This window comes from Pezoporus occidentalis, unplaced genomic scaffold (genome assembly GCF_034315485.1).
Source record: "Pezoporus occidentalis ecotype Australia unplaced genomic scaffold, CSIRO_AGI_Poc_V1 ctg765, whole genome shotgun sequence".
Taxonomy (NCBI): domain Eukaryota; kingdom Metazoa; phylum Chordata; class Aves; order Psittaciformes; family Psittacidae; genus Pezoporus; species Pezoporus occidentalis.
This window is the reverse complement of record NW_026916121.1, coordinates 45,351-67,519: the sequence shown is the minus strand read 5'-3', so window position 1 is coordinate 67,519 and position 22,169 is coordinate 45,351. Positions and strand designations below refer to the sequence as shown.

Sequence of the window (22,169 nt, the reverse complement as noted above, 5' to 3'; positions counted from 1 at the left end):
CCCCCCCTTACCCCCATTACCCCCATTCCCCCCACCCCCCCCATCCCCCCACCCCCCATCCCCCCATCCCCCATAGCCCCATCCCCCCCATTCCCCCCCCAACCAGGGCCTTATGGAGGCCGTAGCGGCCGAGAGGCTCCTTCGGGATGGTCCCAACGAGCTCCGCCCCCCTCGGGGCACCCCGGAATGCGTCAAGTTTGGACGTCAACTGGCGGGGGGTCTCCAGTGCCTCATGTGGGTCGCGGCCGCCATTTGCCTCATCGCTTATGGGGTGCAAGAGGGCGAAGGCGATCGCGGTAGCTCCGACAACGTAGGTTGGGTTCCTTGTGGGGTGAAGACCACGGTGGGGATGTGTGTGTGTGGGGTTGGAACCCCACACGGACGCTTCTAGAACCCAATGGGGGAGAAGAATCGCCGTGGGGTTGGCCTCAACGCGCTCTTCGCCCCCATAGCTCTACTTGGCCATCGCGCTCATCGCCGTCGTGGTGGTCACCGGGTGCTTCGGTTACTACCAGGAGTTCAAGAGCACCAACATCATCGCCAGCTTCAAGAACCTGGTGCCTCAGGTGAGGGGAAGGGGGGGACAGGGACATCATGGCCATCATGGAGAACCCCATAGGGACATCACCTCCATCATGGAGAACCCATAGGGACATCATGGCCATCATGGAGAGACCCATAGGGACATCATGGAGAACCCATAGGGACATCATGTCCATCATGGAGAACCCATAGGGACATCATGGAGAACCCATAGGGACATCATCTTCATCATATAGAACCCATAGGGACATCATGGCCATCATGGAGAACCCATAGGGACATCATGGAGAACCCATAGGGACATCATGTCCATCATGGAGAACCCATAGGGACATCATGGAGAACCCATAGGGACATCATGGCCATCATGGAGAACCCATAGGGACATCATGGCCATCATGGAGAACCCATAGGGACATCATACAGAACCCATAGGGACATCATCTCCATCATGGAGAACCCATAGGGACATCATCGAGAACCCATAGGGACATCATGTCCATCATGGAGAACCCATAGGGACATCATGGAGAACCCATAGGGACATCATCTCCATCATGGAGAACCCATAGGGACATCATGTCCATCATGAAGAGCCCATAGGGACATCATGGAGAACCCATAGGGACATCATGGAGAACCCATAGGGACATCATGTCCATCATGGAAAACCCATAGGGACATCATGGAGAACCCATAGGGACATCATCTCCATCATGGAGAACCCCATAGGGACATCATCTTCATCATATAGAACCCATAGGGACATCATCTCCATCATGGAGAACCCCATAGGGACATCATCGCCATCATGGAGAACCCATAGGGACATCATGGAGAACCCCATAGGGACATCATGTCCATCATGAAGAACCCATAGGGACATCATCTCCACCATGGAGAACCCATAGGGACATCATCTCCATCATGGAGAACCCATAGGGACATCATCTCCATCATGGAGAACCCATAGGGACATCATGGAGAACCCATAGGGACATCATCTCCATCATGGAGAACCCATAGGGACATCATGGCCATCATGGAGAACCCATAGGGACATCATGGCCATCATGGAGAACCCATAGGGACATCATGGAGAACCCATAGGGACATCATCGCCATCATGGAGAACCCATAGGGACATCATGGAAAACCCATAGGGACATCATCGAGAACCCATAGGGACCTCCCCTTCACCCTCTAGACCCCATATAGACCTCCCCTTTACCCTATAGACCCCATATGGACCTCACCTTCACCCTGTAGACCCCATAAGGACCTCTCCTTCACCCTATAGACCCCATATGGACCTCTCCTTCACCCTATAGACCCCATATGGAGCTCCCCTTCACCTCATAGACCCCATATAGACCTCTCCTTCCCCCTATGCCCCCCCCCATGGATCTCATGGTCCCTCCTGTCCCCTGCAGCAAGCCACGGTGATCCGGGAGGGGGAGAAGGTCCAGGTGAACGCCAACGAGCTGGTGGTTGGGGACCTGGTGGAGATCAAGGGGGGGGACCGCGTCCCGGCCGACATCCGCATCATCTCGGCCCAGGGCTGCAAGGTGCCGTGGGGCGGCGTGGGGTGGGGTGGGGTGGGGATGGATGGAGATGGATGGAGATGGATGGATGGAGATGGATGGAGATGGATGGAGATAGGTGGAGATGGATGGAGATGGATGGAGATGGATGGATGGAGATGGATGGAGATGGATGGAGATGGGATGGAGATGGATGGAGATGGATTGATGGAGATGGATGGAGATGGATGGAGATGGATGGAGATGGATGGATGGATGGATGGAGATGGATGGAGATGGATGGAGATGGATGGATGGAGATGGATGGATGGAGATGGATGGAGATGGATGGAGATGGATGGAGATGGATGGAGATGGATGGAGATGGATGGAGATGGATGGAGATGGGTGGAGATGGATGGAGATGGGTGGAGATGGATTGATGGAGATGGATGGAGATGGGATGGATGGAGATGGATGGAGATGGATGGAGATGGATGGAGATGGATGGATGGAGATGGATGGAGATGGATGGATGGAGATGGATGGAGATGGATGGATGGAGATGGATGGAGATGGATGGAGATGGATGGAGATGGATGGAGATGGATGGAGATGGATGGATGGAGATGGATGGAGATGGGATGGATGGAGATGGATGGAGATGGATGGAGATGGATGGAGATGGATGGATGGAGATGGATGGAGATGGGGATGGAGATGGATGGAGATGGGATGGATGGAGATGGATGGATGGAGATGGATGGATGGATGGAGATGGATGGAGATGGATGGAGATGGGATGGAGATGGATGGAGATGGATGGAGATGGATGGATGGAGATGGATGGATGGAGATGGATGGAGATGGAGGGAGATGGATGGAGATGGAGATGGATGGAGATGGATGGAGATGGATGGATGGAGATGGATGGAGATGGGATGGATGGAGATGGATGGATGGAGATGGATGGAGATGGATGGATGGAGATGGGATGGATGGAGATGGGATGGAGATGGATGGAGATGGATGGATGGAGATGGATGGAGATGGATGGATGGAGATGGATGGAGATGGATGGAGATGGGATGGATGGAGATGGATGGATGGAGATGGATGGAGATGGATGGAGATGGATGGAGATGGATGGAGATGGATGGAGATGGATGGAGATGGGATGGATGGAGATGGATGGAGATGGGATGGATGGAGATGGGATGGAGATGGGGATGGATGGATGGAGATGGATGGATGGAGATGGATGGAGATGGGATGGATGGAGATGGATGGATGGAGATGGGATGGATGGAGATGGATGGAGATGGATGGAGATGGATGGATGGAGATGGATGGAGATGGATGGAGATGGGGATGGAGATGGATGGAGATGGATGGAGATGGGATGGGTGGACATGGGATCGATGGAGATGGATGGCAATGGGATGGATGGAGATGGGATGGATGGAGATGGATGGAGATGGGATGGATGGAGATGGGATGGATGGAGACAGGTCCCTGGTCCACCTCCATGGGGCTGAGGCCTCCATCCCCGTCATCTCCAGGTGGACAACTCATCCCTGACCGGCGAGTCGGAGCCCCAGACGCGGTCACCCGAGTGCACCCATGAGTCACCCCTGGAGACCCGGAACATCGCCTTCTTCTCCACCATGTGCTTGGAAGGTGGGTCCCAACAGCACCTATGGGTGCTACCAGCACCTATGGGTGCCACCATGACCGATGGGTGCCACCATGATCTATAGGTACCACCATGACCTATGGGTGCTACCAGCACCTATGGGTGCCACCATGATCTATAGGTACCACCATGACCTATGGGTGCTACCAGCCCCTATGGGTGCCACCATGATCTATAAGTACCACCATAAACTATGGGTGCTACCAGCACCTATGGGTGCCACCATGACCTATGGGTGCCACCATGATCTATAGGTACCACCATAAACTATGGGTGCTACCAGCACCTATGGGTGTCACCATGACCTATGGGTTCCACCATAAACTATGGGTGCTAACAGCACCTATGGGTGCCACCATGACCTATGGGTGCCACCATGATCTATAGGTACCACCATGACCTATGGGTGCTACCAGCCCCTATGGGTGCCACCGTGATCTATGGGTGCCGACAACACCTATGGGGCCCAACATCACCTATGGGTCCCACCAAGATCTATAGGTTCCAGCAAGTCCCTTTAGATGCCACCAGATCCCTTTAGATCCTACCTTGACCTTTAGAGACCATCAACTCCCTTTAGGTCCTACCAACCCCATTTGACCCCACTAACTCCATTAGACCCCCCATTAGACCCCACCACCCCCATTAGACCCCACCAACCCAATCACCTCCCACCAAGCCCCATTAGACCCCACCAACCACATTAGACCCCACTAACCCCATTAGACCCCACCACCCCCATTAGACCCCACCAACCCCATCACCTCCCACCAAGCCCCATTGGACCCCATCAACCCCATTAGACCTCACCACCCCCGTTAGACTCCACCAACCCCATTAGACCCCCATCACCCCCATTAGACCCCACCAACCCCATTAGACCCCACCAACCCCATTAGACCCCACCACCCCATTAGACCCCATCAACCCCATTAGACCCCATCAACCCCATTAGATCCCCACCACCCCCATTAGACCCCACTAACTCCATTAGACCCCACATTAGACCCCACCAACCCCATTAGACCCCACCAACCCTATTAGACCCCACCAACCCCATTAGACCCCACCAACCCCATTAGATCCCCACCACCCCCATTAGACCCCACCAACCCCATAAGATCCCACCAACCCCATCACCTCCCACCAAGCCCCATTAGACCCCACCAACCACATTAGACCCCACCACCCCCATTAGACCCCACCACCCCCATTAGACCCCCATCACCCCCATTAGACCCCACCAACCCCATTAGACCCCACCACCCCATTAGACCCCATCAACCCCATTAGACCCCATCAACCCCATTAGATCCCCACCACCCCCATTAGACCCCACTAACTCCATTAGACCCCACATTAGACCCCACCAACCCCATTAGACCCCACCAACCCTATTAGACCCCACCAACCCCATTAGACCCCACCAACCCTATAAGACCCCACCAACCCCATTAGACCCCACCAACCCAATTAGACCTCCCAATAGACCCCACCAACCCCATTAGATCCCCACCACCCCTATTAGACCCCACCAACCCCATTAGACCCCACTAACTCCATTAGACCCCCCATTAGACCCCACCAACCCCATTAGACCCCATCAACCCCATTAGACCCCACCAACCCCATTAGACCCCACTAACTCCATTAGACCCCCCATTAGACCCCACCACTCCCACTAGATCCCCACCACCCCCATTAGACCCCACCAACCCCATTAGACCCCACTAGCTCCATTAGACCCCACATTAGACCCCACCACTCCCACTAGATCCCCACCACCCCCATTAGACCCCACCACCCCCATCACCTCCCACCACCCCCATTAGACCCCACCAACCCCATCACCTCCACTACTCCATTAGACCCCCCATCAGACCCCACCAACCCCATCACCTCCCACCAAGCCCCATTAGACCCCATCAACCCCATTAGACCCCACCAACCCCATTAGACCCCCCATTAGACCCCACCAACCCCATCCCATCTCCCCTCCCCTCTTCCTACAAGGCACGGCCATGGGTCTGGTGATCAACACCGGGGACCGGACCATCATTGGCCGCATCGCCAGCCTGGCCTCGGGGGTGGAGAACGAGAAGACCCCCATCGCCATCGAGATCGAGCACTTTGTGGACATCATCGCCGGCCTCGCCATCTTCTTCGGGGCCACCTTCTTCGTGGTGGCCATGGTCATTGGCTACCCCTTCCTGCGCGCCATGGTCTTCTTCATGGCCATCGTGGTGGCCTACGTGCCCGAGGGGCTGCTGGCCACCGTCACGGTAACGTGGACCTCCCATCAAGTCCATAGGGTCCCATCAAGTCCTTTGGGTCCCATCAAGTCCATTGGGTCCCATCAAGTCCCTTTGGGTCCCATCAAGTCCATTGGGTCCCATTAAGACCTTTGGGTCCCATCAAGTCCATTGGGTCCCATCAAGTCCATTGGGTCCCATTAATTCCATTGGGTCCCATCAAGTCCTTTGGGTCCCACCAAGTCCATTGGGTCCCATCAAGTCCTTTGGGTCCCACCAAGTCCTTTGGGTCCCATCAAGTCCATTGGGTCCCATCAAGTCCATTGGGTCCCATCAAGTCCATTGGGACCCATCAAGTCCTTTGGGTCCCATCAAGTCCATTGGGTCCCATCAAGTCCATTGGGTCCCATCAAGTCCCTTTGGGTCCCATCAAGTCCATTGGGTCCCATCAAGTCCATTGGGTCCCATCAAGTGCCTTTAAGTCCCATCAAGTCCATTGGGTCCCATCAAGTCCCACTGATGTCCCATCAAGTCCATTGGGTCCCATCAAGTCCATTGGGGCCCATCAAGTCCTTTGGGTCCCATCAAGTCCCTTTAGGTCCCATCAAGTCCATTGGGTCCCATCAAGTCCATTGGGTCCCATCAAGTCCTTTCGGTCCCATCAAGTCCCTTTAGGTCCCATCAAGTCCATTGGGTCCCATCAAGTGCCTTTAAGTCACATCAAGTCCTTTGGGTCCCATCAAGTCCATTGGGTTCCATTAAATCCATTGGGTCCCATCAAGTCCTTTGGGTCCCACCAAGTCCTTTGGGTCCCACCAAGTCCATTGGGTCCCACCAAGTCCATTGGGTCCCATTAAGTCCCCTTGGGTCCCATCAAGTGCCATTGGGACCCACAAGTCCCTTTGGGTCCCATCAAGTCCATTGGGTCCCATCAAGTCCATTGGGTCCCATCAAGTCCCTTTAGGTACCATCAAGTCCATTGGGTCCCATCAAGTCCATTGGGTCCCATCAAGTCCCTTTGGGTCCCATCAAGTCCATTGGGTCCCATCAAGTCCTTTGGGTCCCATCAAGTCCATTGGGTCCCATTAAGTCCTTTGGGTCCCATCAAGTTCAAAGTCTTCATGGACCCATGGGTCCCATCCCATCCCATGGGTCCTATGGGAGTCCTTATGGTCTTGATGGACCCATGGAGCTCATATGGGTCTCTTGATGTCCCCATGGATCCCATCCCATCCCATGGGTCCTATGGGAGTCCTTATGGTCTTGATGGACCCATGGAGCTCATATGGGTCTCTTGATGTCCCCATGGATCCCATCCCATCCCATGGGTCCTATGGGAGTCCTTAAGGTCTTCATGTCCCCATGGATCCCATCCCATCCCATGGGTCCTATGGGAGTCCTTATGGTCTTGATGGACCCATGGAGCTCATATGGGTCTCTTGATGTCCCCATAGGTCCTATCCCATCCCATGGGTCCTATGGGAGTCCTTATGGTCTTGATGGACCCATGGAGCTCATATGGGTCTCTTGATGTCCCCATGGATCCCATCCCATCCCATGGGTCCTATGGGAGTCCTTAAGGTCCCTATGGGCCCTCCTGACCCCCAGGTGTGCCTCTCATTGACGGCCAAGCGCCTGGCACGCAAGAACTGCGTGGTGAAGAACCTGGAGGCGGTGGAGACCTTGGGCTCCACGTCCACCATCTGCTCCGACAAGACCGGGACCCTCACCCAGAACCGCATGACCGTGGCCCACCTCTGGTTCGACAACCACATCCACACCGCCGACACCACCGAGGACCAATCCGGTGCGTTGGTGGGCATGAGGGGTCCCTTCCATCACTATGGGTCGTTATGGGTGCCTTCCATCACTGTGGGTCGTTATGGGTGCCTTCCATCACTATGGGTCGTTATGGGTGCCTTCCATCACTATGGGTCGTTATGGGTGCCTTCCATCACTATGGGTCGTTATGGGTGCCTTCCATCACTATGGGTCGTTATGGGTGCCTTCCATCATTAGGGGTCGTTATGGGTGCCTTCCATCACTATAGGTCGTTATGGGTGCCTTCCATCCCGATAGGTCATGATGGGTGCCTTCCATCACTATGGGTCGTTATGGGTGCCTTCCATCACTATGGGTCGTAACGGGCGCCTTCCATCACTACGGGTTGTTATGGGTCCCTTCCATCACTATGGGTCGTTATGGGTGCCTTCCATCACTATGGGTCGTTATGGGTCCGTTCCATCACTATGGGTCGTTATGGGTGCCTTCCATCCCGATAGGTCATGATGGGTGCCTTCCATCACTATGGGTCGTTATGGGTGCCTTCCATCACTAGGGGTCGTTATGGGTGCCTTCCATCACTATGGGTCGTTATGGGTGCCTTCCATCACTATGGGTCGTTATGGGTGCCTTCCATCACTATGGGTCGTTATGGGTGCCTTCCATCACTATGGGTCATTATGGGTCCCTTCCATCCCTATAGGTCATTATGGGTCCCTTCCATCCCTATGGGTCATTATGGGTCCCTTCCATCCCTATGGGTCATTATGGGTCCCTTCCATCCCTATGGGTCATGATGGATCCCTTCCATCCCTATAGGTCATTATGGGTCCCTTCCATCCCTATGGGTCGCTATGGGTCCCTTCTATCTCTATAGGTCATTAGGGGTCCCTTCTATCCCTATAGGTCATTATGGGTCCCTTCTATCTCTATAGGTCATTAGGGGTCCCTTCCATCACTATAGGTCATTAGGGGTCCCTTCTATCTCTATAGGTCATTAGGGGTCCCTTCCATCACTATAGGTCATTATGGGTATCTTCCATCCCTATAGGTCATTATGGGTCCCTTCTATCTCTATAGGTCATTAGGGGTCCCTTCCATCACTAGGGGTCGTTATGGGTCCCTTCCATCACTATAGGTCATTATGGGTCCCTTCTATCCCTATAGGTCATTATGGGTGCCTTCCATCCCTATAGGTCATTATGGGTCCCTTCCATCCCTATAGGTCATTATGGGTGCCTTCCATCCCTATAGGTCATTATGGGTCCCTTCCATCCCTATAGGTCATTATGGATCCCTTCCATCCCTATAGGTCATTATGGGTGCCTTCCACCCCTATAGGTCATTATGGGTGCCTTCCATCCCAATAGGCCATTATGGGTCCCTTCCATCCCTATGGGTCATGATGGGTCCCTTCCACCCCTATAGGTCATTATGGGTGCCTTCCATCACTATGGGTCGTTATGGGTGCCTTCCATCACTGTGGGTCGTTATGGGTGCCTTCCATCACTATGGGTCGTTATGGGTGCCTTCCATCACTATGGGTCGTTATGGGTGCCTTCCATCCCTATAGGTCATTATGGGTCCCTTCCATCACTATAGGTCATTATGGGTCCCTTCCATCACTATAGGTCATTATGGGTCCCTTCCATCCCTATAGGTCGTTATGGGTGCCTTCCATCCCTATAGGTCATTATGGGTCCCTTCCATCCCTATAGGTCATTATGGGTCCCTTCCATCCCTATAGGTCATTATGGGTCCCTTCCATCCCTATGGGTCATTATGGGTCCCTTCCATTGCTATAGGTCCTTATGGGCTATAAGGTCCATAAACACCTCTCCCAGCCCCACATATGGCCCCTATACACCCCTATGGTGCCCTCCTCCGTGGTGACCCCCATCCCTCCTGCCCCACCACCCCAGGGCAGAGCTTCGACCAGTCCTCAGAGACCTGGACCATGCTGAGCCGCGTCATCGCCCTCTGCAATAGGGCCCAGTTCAAGCCAGGCCAGGACAACGTCCCTATAGCCAAGGTGAGACCTATAGGGGGCTTATATGGGGCTGCAAGGGGGTTATATGGGGCTGCAAGGGGGTTATATGGGGCTGAAAGGGGGTTATATGGGGCTGCAAGGGGGTTATATGGGGCTGCAAGGGGGTTATATGGGGCTGCAAGGGGGTTATATGGGGCTGCAAGGGGGTTAAATGGGGCAGCAAGGGGCTTAAATGGGGCTGCAAGGGGGTTATATGGGGCTGGGGCTGCAAGGGGGTTATATGGGGTTGCAAGGGGGTTATATGGGGTTGCAAGGGGGTTATATGGGGCTTATATGGGGCTGCAGGGGGTTATATGGGGTTGCAAGGGGCTGCAAGTTATATGGGGCCAGCAAGGGGGTTATATGGGGCTGCAAGGGGGTTATATGGGGTTGCAAGGGGGTTATATGGGGCTGCATATGGGGCTGCATATGGGGCTGCAAGGGGGTTATATGGGGCTGCAAGGGGGTTATATGGGGCTGCAAGGGGGTTATATGGGGCTGCAAGGGGGTTATATGGGGCTGCAAGGGGGTTATATGGGGCTGCAAGGGGGTTATATGGGGCTGCAAGGGGGTTATATGGGGCTGCAAGGGGGTTATATGGGGCTGCCAGGGGGTTATATGGGGCTGCAAGGGGGTTATATGGGGCTGAAAGGGGGTTATATGGGGCTGCAAGGGGGTTCTATGGGGCTGCAAGGGGGTTATATGGGGCTGGAAGGGGGTTATGTGGGGCTGCAAGGGGGTTATATGGGGCTGCAAGGGGGTTATATGGGGCTGCAAGGGGGTTATATGGGGCTGCCAGGGGGTTATATGGGGCTGCCAGGGGGTTATATGGGGCTGCAAGGGGGTTATATGGGGCTGCAAGGGGGTTATATGGGGCTGCCAGGGGGTTATATGGGGCTGCAAGGGGGTTATATGGGGCTGCAAGGGGGTTATATGGGGCTGCAAGGGGGTTATATGGGGTTGCAAGGGGGTTATATGGGGCTGCCAGGGGGTTATATGGGGCTGCAAGGGGGTTATATGGGGTTTATATGGGGTTGCAAGGGGGTTATATGGGGCTGCAAGGGGGTTATATGGGGTTCCAAGGGGGTTATATGGGGCTGCAAGGGGGTTATATGGGGCTGCAAGGGGGTTATATGGGGCTGCAAGGGGGTTATATGGGGCTGCAAGGGGGTTATATGGGGCTGGGGGCTGCACGGGGGTTATATGGGGCTGCAAGGGGGTTATATGGGGCTGCAAGGGGGTTATATGGGGCTGCAAGGGGTTATATGGGGCTGCAAGGGGTTATATGGGGCTGCAAGGGGGTTATATGGAGCTGCAAGGGGGTTATATGGGGCTGCAAGGGGGTTATATGGGGCTGCAAGGGGGTTATATGGGGCTAGCAAGGGGGTTATATGGGGTTTATATAGCTGCAAGGGGGTTATATGGGGCTGCAAGGGGGTTATATGGGGCTGCAATATGGGGCTGCAAGGGGGTTATATGGGGCTGCAAGGGGGTTATATGGGTCTGCAAGGGGGTTATATGGGGCTGCAAGGGGGTTATATGGGGCTGCTGCAAGGGGGTTATATGGGGCTGCAAGGGGTTATATGGGGCTGCAAGGGGGTTATATGGGGCTGCAAGGGGGTTATATGGGGCTGCAAGGGGGTTATATGGGGCTGCAAGGGGGTTATATGGGGTTGCAAGGGGGTTATATGGGGTTGCCAGGGGGTTATATGGGGCTGCAAGGGGGTTATATGGGGCTGCCAGGGGGTTCTATGGGGCTGCAAGGGGTTATATGGGGCTGCCAGGGGGTTATATGGGGCTGAAAGGGGGTTATATGAGGTTGCAAGGGGGTTATATGGGGCTGCCAGGGGGTTATATGGGGCTGCAAGGGGGTTATATGGGGCTGCAAGGGGGTTATATGGGGCTGGTAGGGGTTATATGGGGCTGCAAGGGGGTTATATGGGGCTGCAAGGGGGTTCTATGGGGCTGCAAGGGGGTTATATGGGGCTGCAAGGGGGTTATATGGGGCTGCAAGGGGGTTATATGGGGCTGCAAGGGGGTTATATGGGGCTGCAAGGGGGTTATATGGGGCTGCAAGGGGGTTATATGGGGCTGCCAGGGGGTTATATGGGGCTGCAAGGGGGTTATATGGGGCTGCAAGGGGGTTCTATGGGGCTGCAAGGGGGTTATATGGGGCTGCAAGGGGGTTCTATGGGGCTGCATGGGGCTGCAGGGGGTTATATGGGGCTGCAAGGGGGTTCTATGGGGCTTGGAGGGACTTTTAGGCACCCTATATGGGGCCTATATGGACCCTAGGTGGGGCTGAAAGGAAGGTATAGGGTGCTTATGGGGCTGGAAGGGTATATAGGGACCCTATGTGGGGCTGGTAGGGGCTTGTATGGAGCTTATGGGGCTGAGAGGGGCCCAGAGGGGTTATGGGGCTGAAAGGCATCTTTAGGGACCATATATGGGGCTGAGAGGGGCTTATAAGGACCATATATGGGGCTGAAAGGCATCTTTAGGGACCATATATGGGGCTGAGAGGGGCTTATAAGGACCATATGTGGGGCTGGGAGGAGCCTTTAGGGACCATATGTGGGGCTGGGAGGAGCCTTTAGGGACCATATATGGGGCTGGGAGGAGCCTTTAGGGACCATATATGGGGCTGGGAGGAGCCTTTAGGGACCATAGATGGGGCTGAGAGGTGGTTATAAGGACCATATATGGAGCTGGGGGGAGCCTTTAGGGACCATATATGGGGCTGAGAGGGGGTTATAAGGACCATATGTGGGGCTGGGAGGAGCTTTTAGGGACCATATATGGGGCTGGGAGGAGCCTTTAGGGACCATATATGGGGCTGGGAGGAGCCTTTAGGGACCATATATGGGGCTGGGAGGAGCCTTTAGGGACCATATATGGGGCTTAAAGGCATCTTTAGGGACCATATATGGGGCTGATAGGAGTCTTTAGGGACCATATATGGGGCTGAGAGGTGTCTTTAGGGACCATATATGGCTCTGGGAGGAGCCTTTAGGGACCATATATGGGGCTGGGAGGAGCCTTTAGGGACCATATATGGGGCTGGGAGGAGCCTTTAGGGACCATATATGGGCCTGGGAGGTGCCTTTAGGGACCATATATGGGGCTGGGAGGGGCTTATAAGGACCATATATGGGGCTGGGAGGAGCCTTTAGGGACCATATGTGGGGCTGGGAGGAGCCTTTAGGGACCATATATGGGGCTGGGAGGAGCCTTTAGGGACCATATATGGGGCTGAGAGGTGGTTATAAGGACCATATATGGAGCTGGGGGGAGCCTTTAGGGACCATATGTGGGGCTGAGAGGGGGTTTTAAGGACCTTTAGGGACCATATATGGGGCTGGGAGGAGCCTTTAGGGACCATATATGGGGCTGGGAGGAGCCTTTAGGGACCATATATGGGGCTGAAAGGCATCTTTAGGGACCATATATGGGGCGGAGAGGGGCCTTTAGGGACCATATATGGGGCTGGGAGGAGCCTTTAGGGACCATATATGGGGCTGAGAGGGGGTTATAAGGACCATATATGGGGCTGAGAGGAGCCTTTAGGGACCATATATGGGGCTGGGAGGAGCCTTTAGGGACCATATATGGGGCTGGGAGGAACCTTTAGGGACCATATATGGGGCTGGGTGGAGCCTTTAGGGACCATATATGGGGCTGGGAAGGGCTTTTAAGGACCATATATGGGTGTGGGAAGGTCCTATAGGGCCCTGCTATGTGCGTAGTCGCGGCTCTATGGGTCCGTGTCCCCGCCCCCTTGCGGCGGCCCCGCCCCCTTTTAGCGTGACGTCATCGGTGACGCGTCGGAGACGGCGCTGCTGAAGTTCGCGGAGGTGACGTTGGGGCCGGTGGCGGCGCTGAGGGCCCGGTTCCCAAAGGTGGTGGAGCTGCCCTTTAACTCCAGCAACAAGTTCCAGGTGAGGCAGTGGGGCAATGGGGGGCAATGGGGTCAATGGGGTCAATGGGGTCAATGGGGTCAATGGGATCAATGGGGTCAATGGGATCAATGGGGTCAATGGGATCAATGAAGTCAATGGGGTCAATGGGATCAATGAGGTCAATGGGATCAATGAAGTCAATGGGGTCAATGGGCTCAATGAGGTCAATGGGGGCAATGGGGTCAATGGGGTCAATGGGGTCAATGGGATCAATGAAGTCAATGGGGTCAATGGGATCAATGGGGTCAATGGGGGCAATGGGCTCAATGGGATCAATGGGGTCAATGGGATCAATGAAGTCAATGGGGTCAATGAGATCAATGGGGTCAATGGGGTCAATGGGATCAATGGGGTCAAGGGGATCAATGAAGTCAATGAGGTCAATGGGTTCAATGAAGTCAATGATGTCAATGGGATCAATGGGGTCAATGGGGGCAACGGGATCAATGAGGTCAATGGGATCAATGGGATCAATGAGGTCAATGGGATCAATGGGATCAATGAGGTCAATGGGGTCAATGGGGTCAATGGGATCAATGAGGTCAATGGGGTCAATGGGATCAATGGGGTCAATGGGGTCAATGGGATCAATGAGGTCAATGGGGTCAATGGGATCAATGGGATCAATGCGGTCAATGGGATCAATGGGGGCAATGGGGTCAATGGGGTCAATGGGATCAATGGGGTCAATGGGATCAATGAAGTCAACGGGGGCAATGGGATCAATGAGGTCAATGGGGTCAATGGGATCAATGAGGTCAATGGGGTCAATGAGGTCAATGGGGTCAATGGGATCAATGGGGTCAATGGGGTCAATGGGATCAGTGAGGTCAATGGGATCAATGGGGTCAATGGGATCAATGGGGGCAATGGGGTCAATGGGGTCAATGGGGGCAATGGGCTCAATGAGGTCAATGGGGGCAATGGGGTCAATGGGATCAATGGGGTCAATGGGATCAGTGAGGTCAATGGGGTCAATGGGGTCAATGGGATCAATGGGATCAATGAGGTCAATGGGATCAATGGGATCAATGAGGTCAATGGGATCAATGGGATCAGTGAGGTCAATGGGGTCAATGGGATCAGTGAGGTCAATGGGGGCAATGGGATCAATGAGGTCAATGGGATCAATAGGGGCAATGGGCTCAATGAGGTCAATGGGGGCAATGGAATCAATGAGGTCAATGGGGTCAATGGGATCAATGGGGTCAATGGGATCAATGAGGTCAATGGGATCAATGGGGTCAATGGGATCAATGAAGTCAATGGGGTCAATGTGATCAATGAGGTCAATGGGGGCAATGGGATCAATGAAGTCAATGGAATCAATGACGTCAATGGGGTCAATTTGATCAATGAGGTCAATGGGGTCAACCAATGGGGACAATGGGGGTGATGCTGAGCCCCCATAGCCCCTGGTGGGACCCCAATGACCTGGTGGGACCCAAAGGACCTTGGTTAAACCCATAAGCCCTGATGGGACCCATAGACCCCGAAGGGACCCAAAGATACCATTGGCACCTGTAGGCCCCATAGGCACCCGTAGGCCCAATTGGCACCCATAGACCCCATTGGCACCCATACACCCCATTGGCACCCATAGCACCCATAGGCACCCATAGGCCCCATTGGCACCCATAGCCCCCATTGGCACCCATAGCACCCATTGGCACCCATAGCACCCATTGGCACCCAAAGCCCCCATAGGCACCCATAGCTCCCATAGGCACCCAATGCCTCCATAGGCCCCCATAGCACCCCATTGCCACCCATAGCACCCACTGGCACCCATAGCCCCCCATAGGCCCCCATAGCACCCACTGACACCCATAGCCCCCCATAGCCCCCATAGCCCCCCATAGCCCCCCATAGCCCCCATAGCCCCCACTGGCACCCATAGTACCCCATAGCCCCCATAGCCCCCATAGCACCCCATTGGCACCCATAGCCCCCCATAGGCCCCCATTGACACCCATAGCCCCCATTGGCACCCATAGCCCCCCATAGGCAGCCATAGCCCCCATAGCACCCATTGACACCCATAGCCCCCATAGGCCCCCATTGCCCCCCATAGGCCCCCATAGCCCCCCATAGCACCCCATTGGCACCCATAGCCCCCCATAGCCCCCCATTGACACCCATAGCACCCATTGGCACCCATAGCCCCCATTGACACCCATAGCCCCCCATAGCCCCCCATAGCCCCCCATAGCCCCCATAGCACCCATAGCCTTCTATAGCACCCATGTTCCCCATAGCACCCATAGCCCCTATAGCACCCATATCCCCTATAGCACCCATGTCCCCCATAGCTCCCCATGTCGCCCATGTCCCCTCCAGCACCCATGTCCCCCATATCCCCCATAGCACCCATGTCCCCTATAGCACCCATAGCACCCATATCCCCTCCAGCACCCATAGCACCCATGTCCCCTATAGCACCCATATCCCCCATAGCACCCATGTCCCCTATAGCACCCATAGCACCCATGCTCCCTGCAGCACCCATGTTCTCTATAGCACCCATGCTCCCTGCAGCACTCATGCTCTCTATAGCACCCATAGCTCTCTATAGCCCCCATAGCACCCCATAGCACCCATAGCTCCCCATAGCACCCATAGCACCCCATTGCAGCACCCATAGCCCCCATAGCCCCCATGCTCTCTATAGCCCCCATGTCTCTCTATAGCACCCATAGCCCCCATGTCTCTCTATAGCACCCATAGCCCCCATGTCTCTCTATAGCACCCATAGCACCCAATGTTCTCTATAGCACCCATAGCCCCCATGTCTCTCTATAGCACCCATGTCTCTCTATAGCACCCATAGCACCCATATCCCCTATAGCACCCATAGCCCCCATGTCTCTCTATAGCACCCATATCCTCTATAGCACCCATGTCACCCATAGCACCCATGCTCCCCTATAGCACCCATAGCACCCATATAGCACCCCATAGCCCCCCACCCATAGCACCCATAGCACCCCCATAGCACCCATAGCCCCCTCTATAGCACCCATAGCCCCCATGTTCTCTATAGCACCCATAGCCCCCATGTTCTCTATAGCACCCATAGCACCCATAGCACCCATGTTCTCTATAGCACCCATAGCACCCATGTTCTCTATAGCCCCCATAGCACCCATGTTCTCTATAGCACCCATAGCACCCATGTTCTCTATAGCACCCATGTTCTCTATAGCACCCATAGCCCCCATAGCACCCATGTTCTCTATAGCCCCCATAGCCCCCATGTCTCTCTATAGCCCCCATGTCTCTCTATAGCCCCCATAGCACCCATGTCTCTCTATAGCCCCCATAGCACCCAGTGCTCCCTGCAGCACCCATAGCACCCAATGTCCCCTGCAGCACCCATGTCTCTCTATAGCACCCATAGCCCCCATGTCCCCTATAGCCCCCATAGCACCCATAGCACCCATGTCCCCTGCAGCACCCATGTTCTCTATAGCACCCATATTCTCTATAGCACCCATAGCCCCCATGTCTCTCTATAGCACCCATAGCCCCCATAGCCCCATAGCACCCATAGCCCCATAGCCCCCATAGCCCCCATAGCCCCATAGCACCCATAGCCCCCATAGCCCCCATAGCCCCCATAGCACCCATAGCACCCATAGCACCCATAGCCCCCATAGCCCCCATAGCCCCCATAGCACCCATAGCCCCCATAGCACCCATAGCACCCATAGCTCCCTGCAGCACCCATAGCACCCATAGCCCCCATGCCCTCCATAGCACCCATAGCACCCATAGCCCCCATGTCATAGCACCCATAGCCCCCTAGCACCCATAGCACCCCATGTCTCCATAGCACCCATAGCCCCCATGTTCCCCCCATAGCACCCATGTCTCTCTATAGCCCCCATAGCACCCATAGCACCCATGTTCTCTATAGCACCCATGTCTCTCTATAGCACCCATAGCACCCATAGCCCCCATGTCTATAGCACCCATAGCACCCATGTTCTGCAGCACCCATAGCACCCATAGCCCCCACCCATAGCACCCATAGCACCCATAGCACCCCCATAGCGCCCATAACCCCCATAGCACCCATAGCCCCACAGCGCCCATAGCACCCATAGCACCCATATCCCCTATAGCACCCATAGCCCCCATGTCTCTCTATAGCACCCATAGCCCCCATAGCCCCCATGTCTCTCTATAGCACCCATAGCACCCATGTCCCCTGCAGCACCCATGTCTCTCTATAGCACCCATAGCCCCCAATGGAGGGAGGCCTTTGAACTTGGGGAGTTGAGGGGCCAAGAGGGGTCCTGGGTGAGTGGGGGCACATCCCATAATAGCCCATATCCCATAGCCCACACCCCATACCCCATATCCCATACCCCATATCCCACATCCATACCCATGTATCCCATACCCCATATCCCATATCCCACACCCCATACCCCATATCCCATATCCCACACCCCATATCCCACATCCTATATCCCATATCCCATATCCCACATCCCATATCCCATATCCCACACCCCATACCCCATATCCCATATCCCACACCCCATACCCCATATACCGTACCCCATACCCCACACCCCGTATCCCACACCCCACAGCCCATACCCTATACCCCATACCCCACACCCCATATCCCATATCCCACACCCCACACCCCATATCCCATACCCCACATCCCATATCCCACACCCCATATCCCACACCCCATATATCCCATATTCCACACCCCATACCCCACACCCCATATCCCACACCCCATACCCCACACCCCATATCCCATACATCCCATATCCCATATCCCACACCCCATATTGCATACCCCACACCCCATATCCCATACCCCACACCCCATACCCCATATCCATACACACCCCATATCCCATACCCCATACCCCCCCATATCCCATACCCCATATCCCACACCCCATATCCCATACCCCATACCCCACACCCCATATCCCATACCCCATACCCCATACCCCATATCCCACACCCCATACCCCATACCCCATACCCCATACCCCATGTCCCCCATACCCCATACCCCATACCCCATACCCCACACCCCACACCCCACACCCCACATCCCACACCCCACACCCCACACCCCACACCCCACACCCCACACCCCACACCCCACACCCCACACCCCACACCCCATATCCCACATCCCATACCCCATACCCCAGGGTTCTAATGGGGTTATAATGGGGTTATAATGGGGTTATAATGGGGGAAAATGGGGTTATAATGGGGTTATAATGGGGTTATAATGGGGTTAAAATGGGGTTATAATGGGGTATAATGGGGTTATAATGGGGGATATGGGGTTAAATGGGGTTATAATGGGGTGTAATGGGGTTATAATGGGGGATAATGGGGTTATAATGGGGGATAATGGGGTTATAATGGGGTGTAATGGGGTTATAATGGGGTTATAATGGGGTTATAATGGGGTTATAATGGGGTTATAATGGGGGATAATGGGGTTATAATGGGGTTATAATGGGGGATAATGGGGTTATAATGGGGTTATAATGGGGTTATAATGGGGGATAATGGGGGATAATGGGGGATAATGGGGTTATAATGGGGGATAATGGGGGATAATGGGGTTATAATGGGGTTATAATGGGGTTATAATGGGGGATAATGGGGTTATAATGGGGGATAATGGGGTTATAATGGGGTTATAATGGGGTTATAATGGGGGATAATGGGGTTATAATGGGGGATAATGGGGTTATAATGGGGTTATAATGGGGGATAATGGGGTTATAATGGGGTTATAATGGGGGATAATGGGGTTATAATGGGGGATAATGGGGTTATAATGGGGGATAATGGGGTTATAATGGGGTTATAATGGGGTTATGGGGTTATAATGGGGTATAATGGGGTTATAATGGGGTTATAATGGGGTATAATGGGGTTATAATGGGGTTATAATGGGGTATAATGGGGTTATAATGGGGTTATAATGTATAATGGGGGTAATGGGGGATAATGGGGCGATAATGGGGTATAATGATGTTATAATGGGGTATAATGTGGGATAACGTGGGATAACGTGGATTAGGGTTACAGTTATGGTTACAGTTATGGTTACGGTTACGGTTATGGTTATGGTTATGGTTATGGTTATGGTTAGAGTTACTTACAATGGGGTTATAATGGGGTTTAATGGGTTATAATGGGGGATTACGGGGGATAATGGGGGATAACATGGGGTAATGGGGGTTAGGGTTATGGTTAAGGTTAGGGTTAGGACAATGTTTGATAGTGGGGGATAATGGTGTAATGGGGGATAATGGGGGTTAGGGTTATGGTTATGGTTAGGATAATGGGGGATAATGGGGGATAATGGGGGTTAGGGTTATGGTTAGGGATAGGATAATGTGGGATAATGGGGGATAATGGGGGTTAGGGTTATGGTTATGGTTAGGATAATGGGGGATAATGGGGGATAATGGGGGTTAGGGTTATGGTTATGGTTAGGATAATGGGGGATAATGGGGGATAATGGGGGTTAGGATAATTTGGGATAGTGGGGGATAATGGGGGATCACGGTGGGGGATAATGGAGGATAAAGGGGGATAAAGGGGGATAATGTGGGTTAGGGTTACGGTTATGGTTAGGATAATGTGGGATAATGTGGGGTATGGGATATGGGCTATAGAATATGGGGTATGGGATATGTTGTACGGGATATGGGGTATGGGGTATCTGATATGGGATGTGGGGTATGCGATATAGGGTATGGGGTATCTGATATGGGATATAGGATATGAGATATGGGATATAGGATATGGGGTATGGGATATAGGATATGAGATATTGGATATGGGGTATGGGGTATGGGATATGGGGTATAGGGTATGAGATATATGGTATGGGGTATGGGATATAGGATATGAGATATGGGGTATAGGATATGGGGTATGGGATATAGGATATGGGGTATGGGATATGGGGTATGAGATATGGGGTATAGGATATGGGGTATGGGGTATAGGATATGGGGTATGGGATATGTTGTACAGAATATGGGGTATGGGGTATGGGATATGGTTATGGGGATATGAGGTATGGGGAATGGGGTTTGGACTATGGAATATGGGGTATGGGGTATGGGATATAGGGTATGATGTATCTGATATGGGATATGAGATATGGGATATGGGGTTTGGGATGTAGGATATGGGGTATGGGATGTGGGGTATGGGATATGGGGTATGGGATATGGTTATGGGGATATGGGGTATGGGATATGGGTTATGGGATGTGGGGTATGGGATATAGGATATGGGTTATGGGATGTGGGGTATAGGATATGTGGTCATTGCTGCCCACACTGCCCCGCTCCCACCCCCCCACTCCCCCCATAGGTGATCATGGTGACCGGGGACCACCCCATCACGGCCAAGGCCATCGCGGCCGCTGTGGGCATCATCTCCGAGGGCAGCGAGACCCCCGAGGAGGTGGCGGCGAGGCTGAGGGTGCCCTTGGAGCACGTGGACCCCAGGTGGGAGCAGCGTGGCCAATGGAGGTCATTGGTGGCCAATGGAGGTCATTGGTGGCCAATGGAGGTCATTGGTGGCCAATGGAGGTCATTGAGGGCCAATGGAGGTCATTGAGGGCCAATGGAGTCCATTGGTGGCCTATGGAGGTCATTGGTGGACAATGGGGGTCATTGGTGGCCAATGGGGGTCATTGGTGGCCAATGGAGGTCATTGGTGGCCAATGGAGGTCATTGGAGGCCTATGGAGGTCACTGGGGCCAATGGAGGTCATTGGTGGCCAATGGGGGTCATTGGTGGCCAATGGAGGTCATTGGTGGCCAATGGAGGTCATTGGTGGCCAATGAGGGTCATTGGTGGACAATGAGGGTCATTGGTGGCCAATGGAGGTCATTGGTGGCCTGCGGGAGACATTGGTGGACAATGGAGTTCATTGGTGGACAATGGAGGTCATTGGTGGCCAATGGAGGTCATTGGAGGCCTATGGAGGTCACTGGGGCCAATGGAGGTCATTGGTGGCCCATGGAGGTCATTGGGGGCCAATGGAGGTTATTGGGGGCCAATGGAGGTCATTGGGGGCCAATGGAGGTCATTGGTGGCCAATGGAGGTCATTGGTCGCCTATGGAGGTCATTGGTGGCCTATGGAGGTCATTGGTGGCCAATGGAGGTCATTGGTGGCCAATGGAGGTCATTGGTGGCCAATGGGGGTCATTGGTGGCCTATGGGGGTCATTGGTGGCCTATGGTGGCCATCGATGGACCATGTTGGCCATTGGGGGCCAATGGAGCTCATTGGTGGCCAATGGAGGTCATTGGTGGCCAATGGGGGTCGTTGGTGGCCAATGGAGGTGGTGGACCA

At 54.0% G+C, this 22,169-nt stretch overlaps 1 protein-coding gene across 1 annotated transcript; it reads left to right on the top strand.

The window, feature by feature from the left end:
* Nucleotides 1-97: 97 nt before the first annotated feature.
* On the top strand, nt 98-21,428 carry LOC134155337 (potassium-transporting ATPase alpha chain 1-like; the record flags this gene model as incomplete). The annotated part of the gene is made up of 9 exons (XM_062602428.1): nt 98-310; nt 453-566; nt 1,977-2,111; nt 3,629-3,746; nt 5,776-6,044; nt 7,623-7,821; nt 9,719-9,828; nt 13,629-13,763; nt 21,180-21,428. Coding segments are annotated over 9 exons (1,542 nt in total), but the record flags the coding sequence as incomplete, so codon positions are not given.
* Nucleotides 21,429-22,169: the final 741 nt, after the last annotated feature.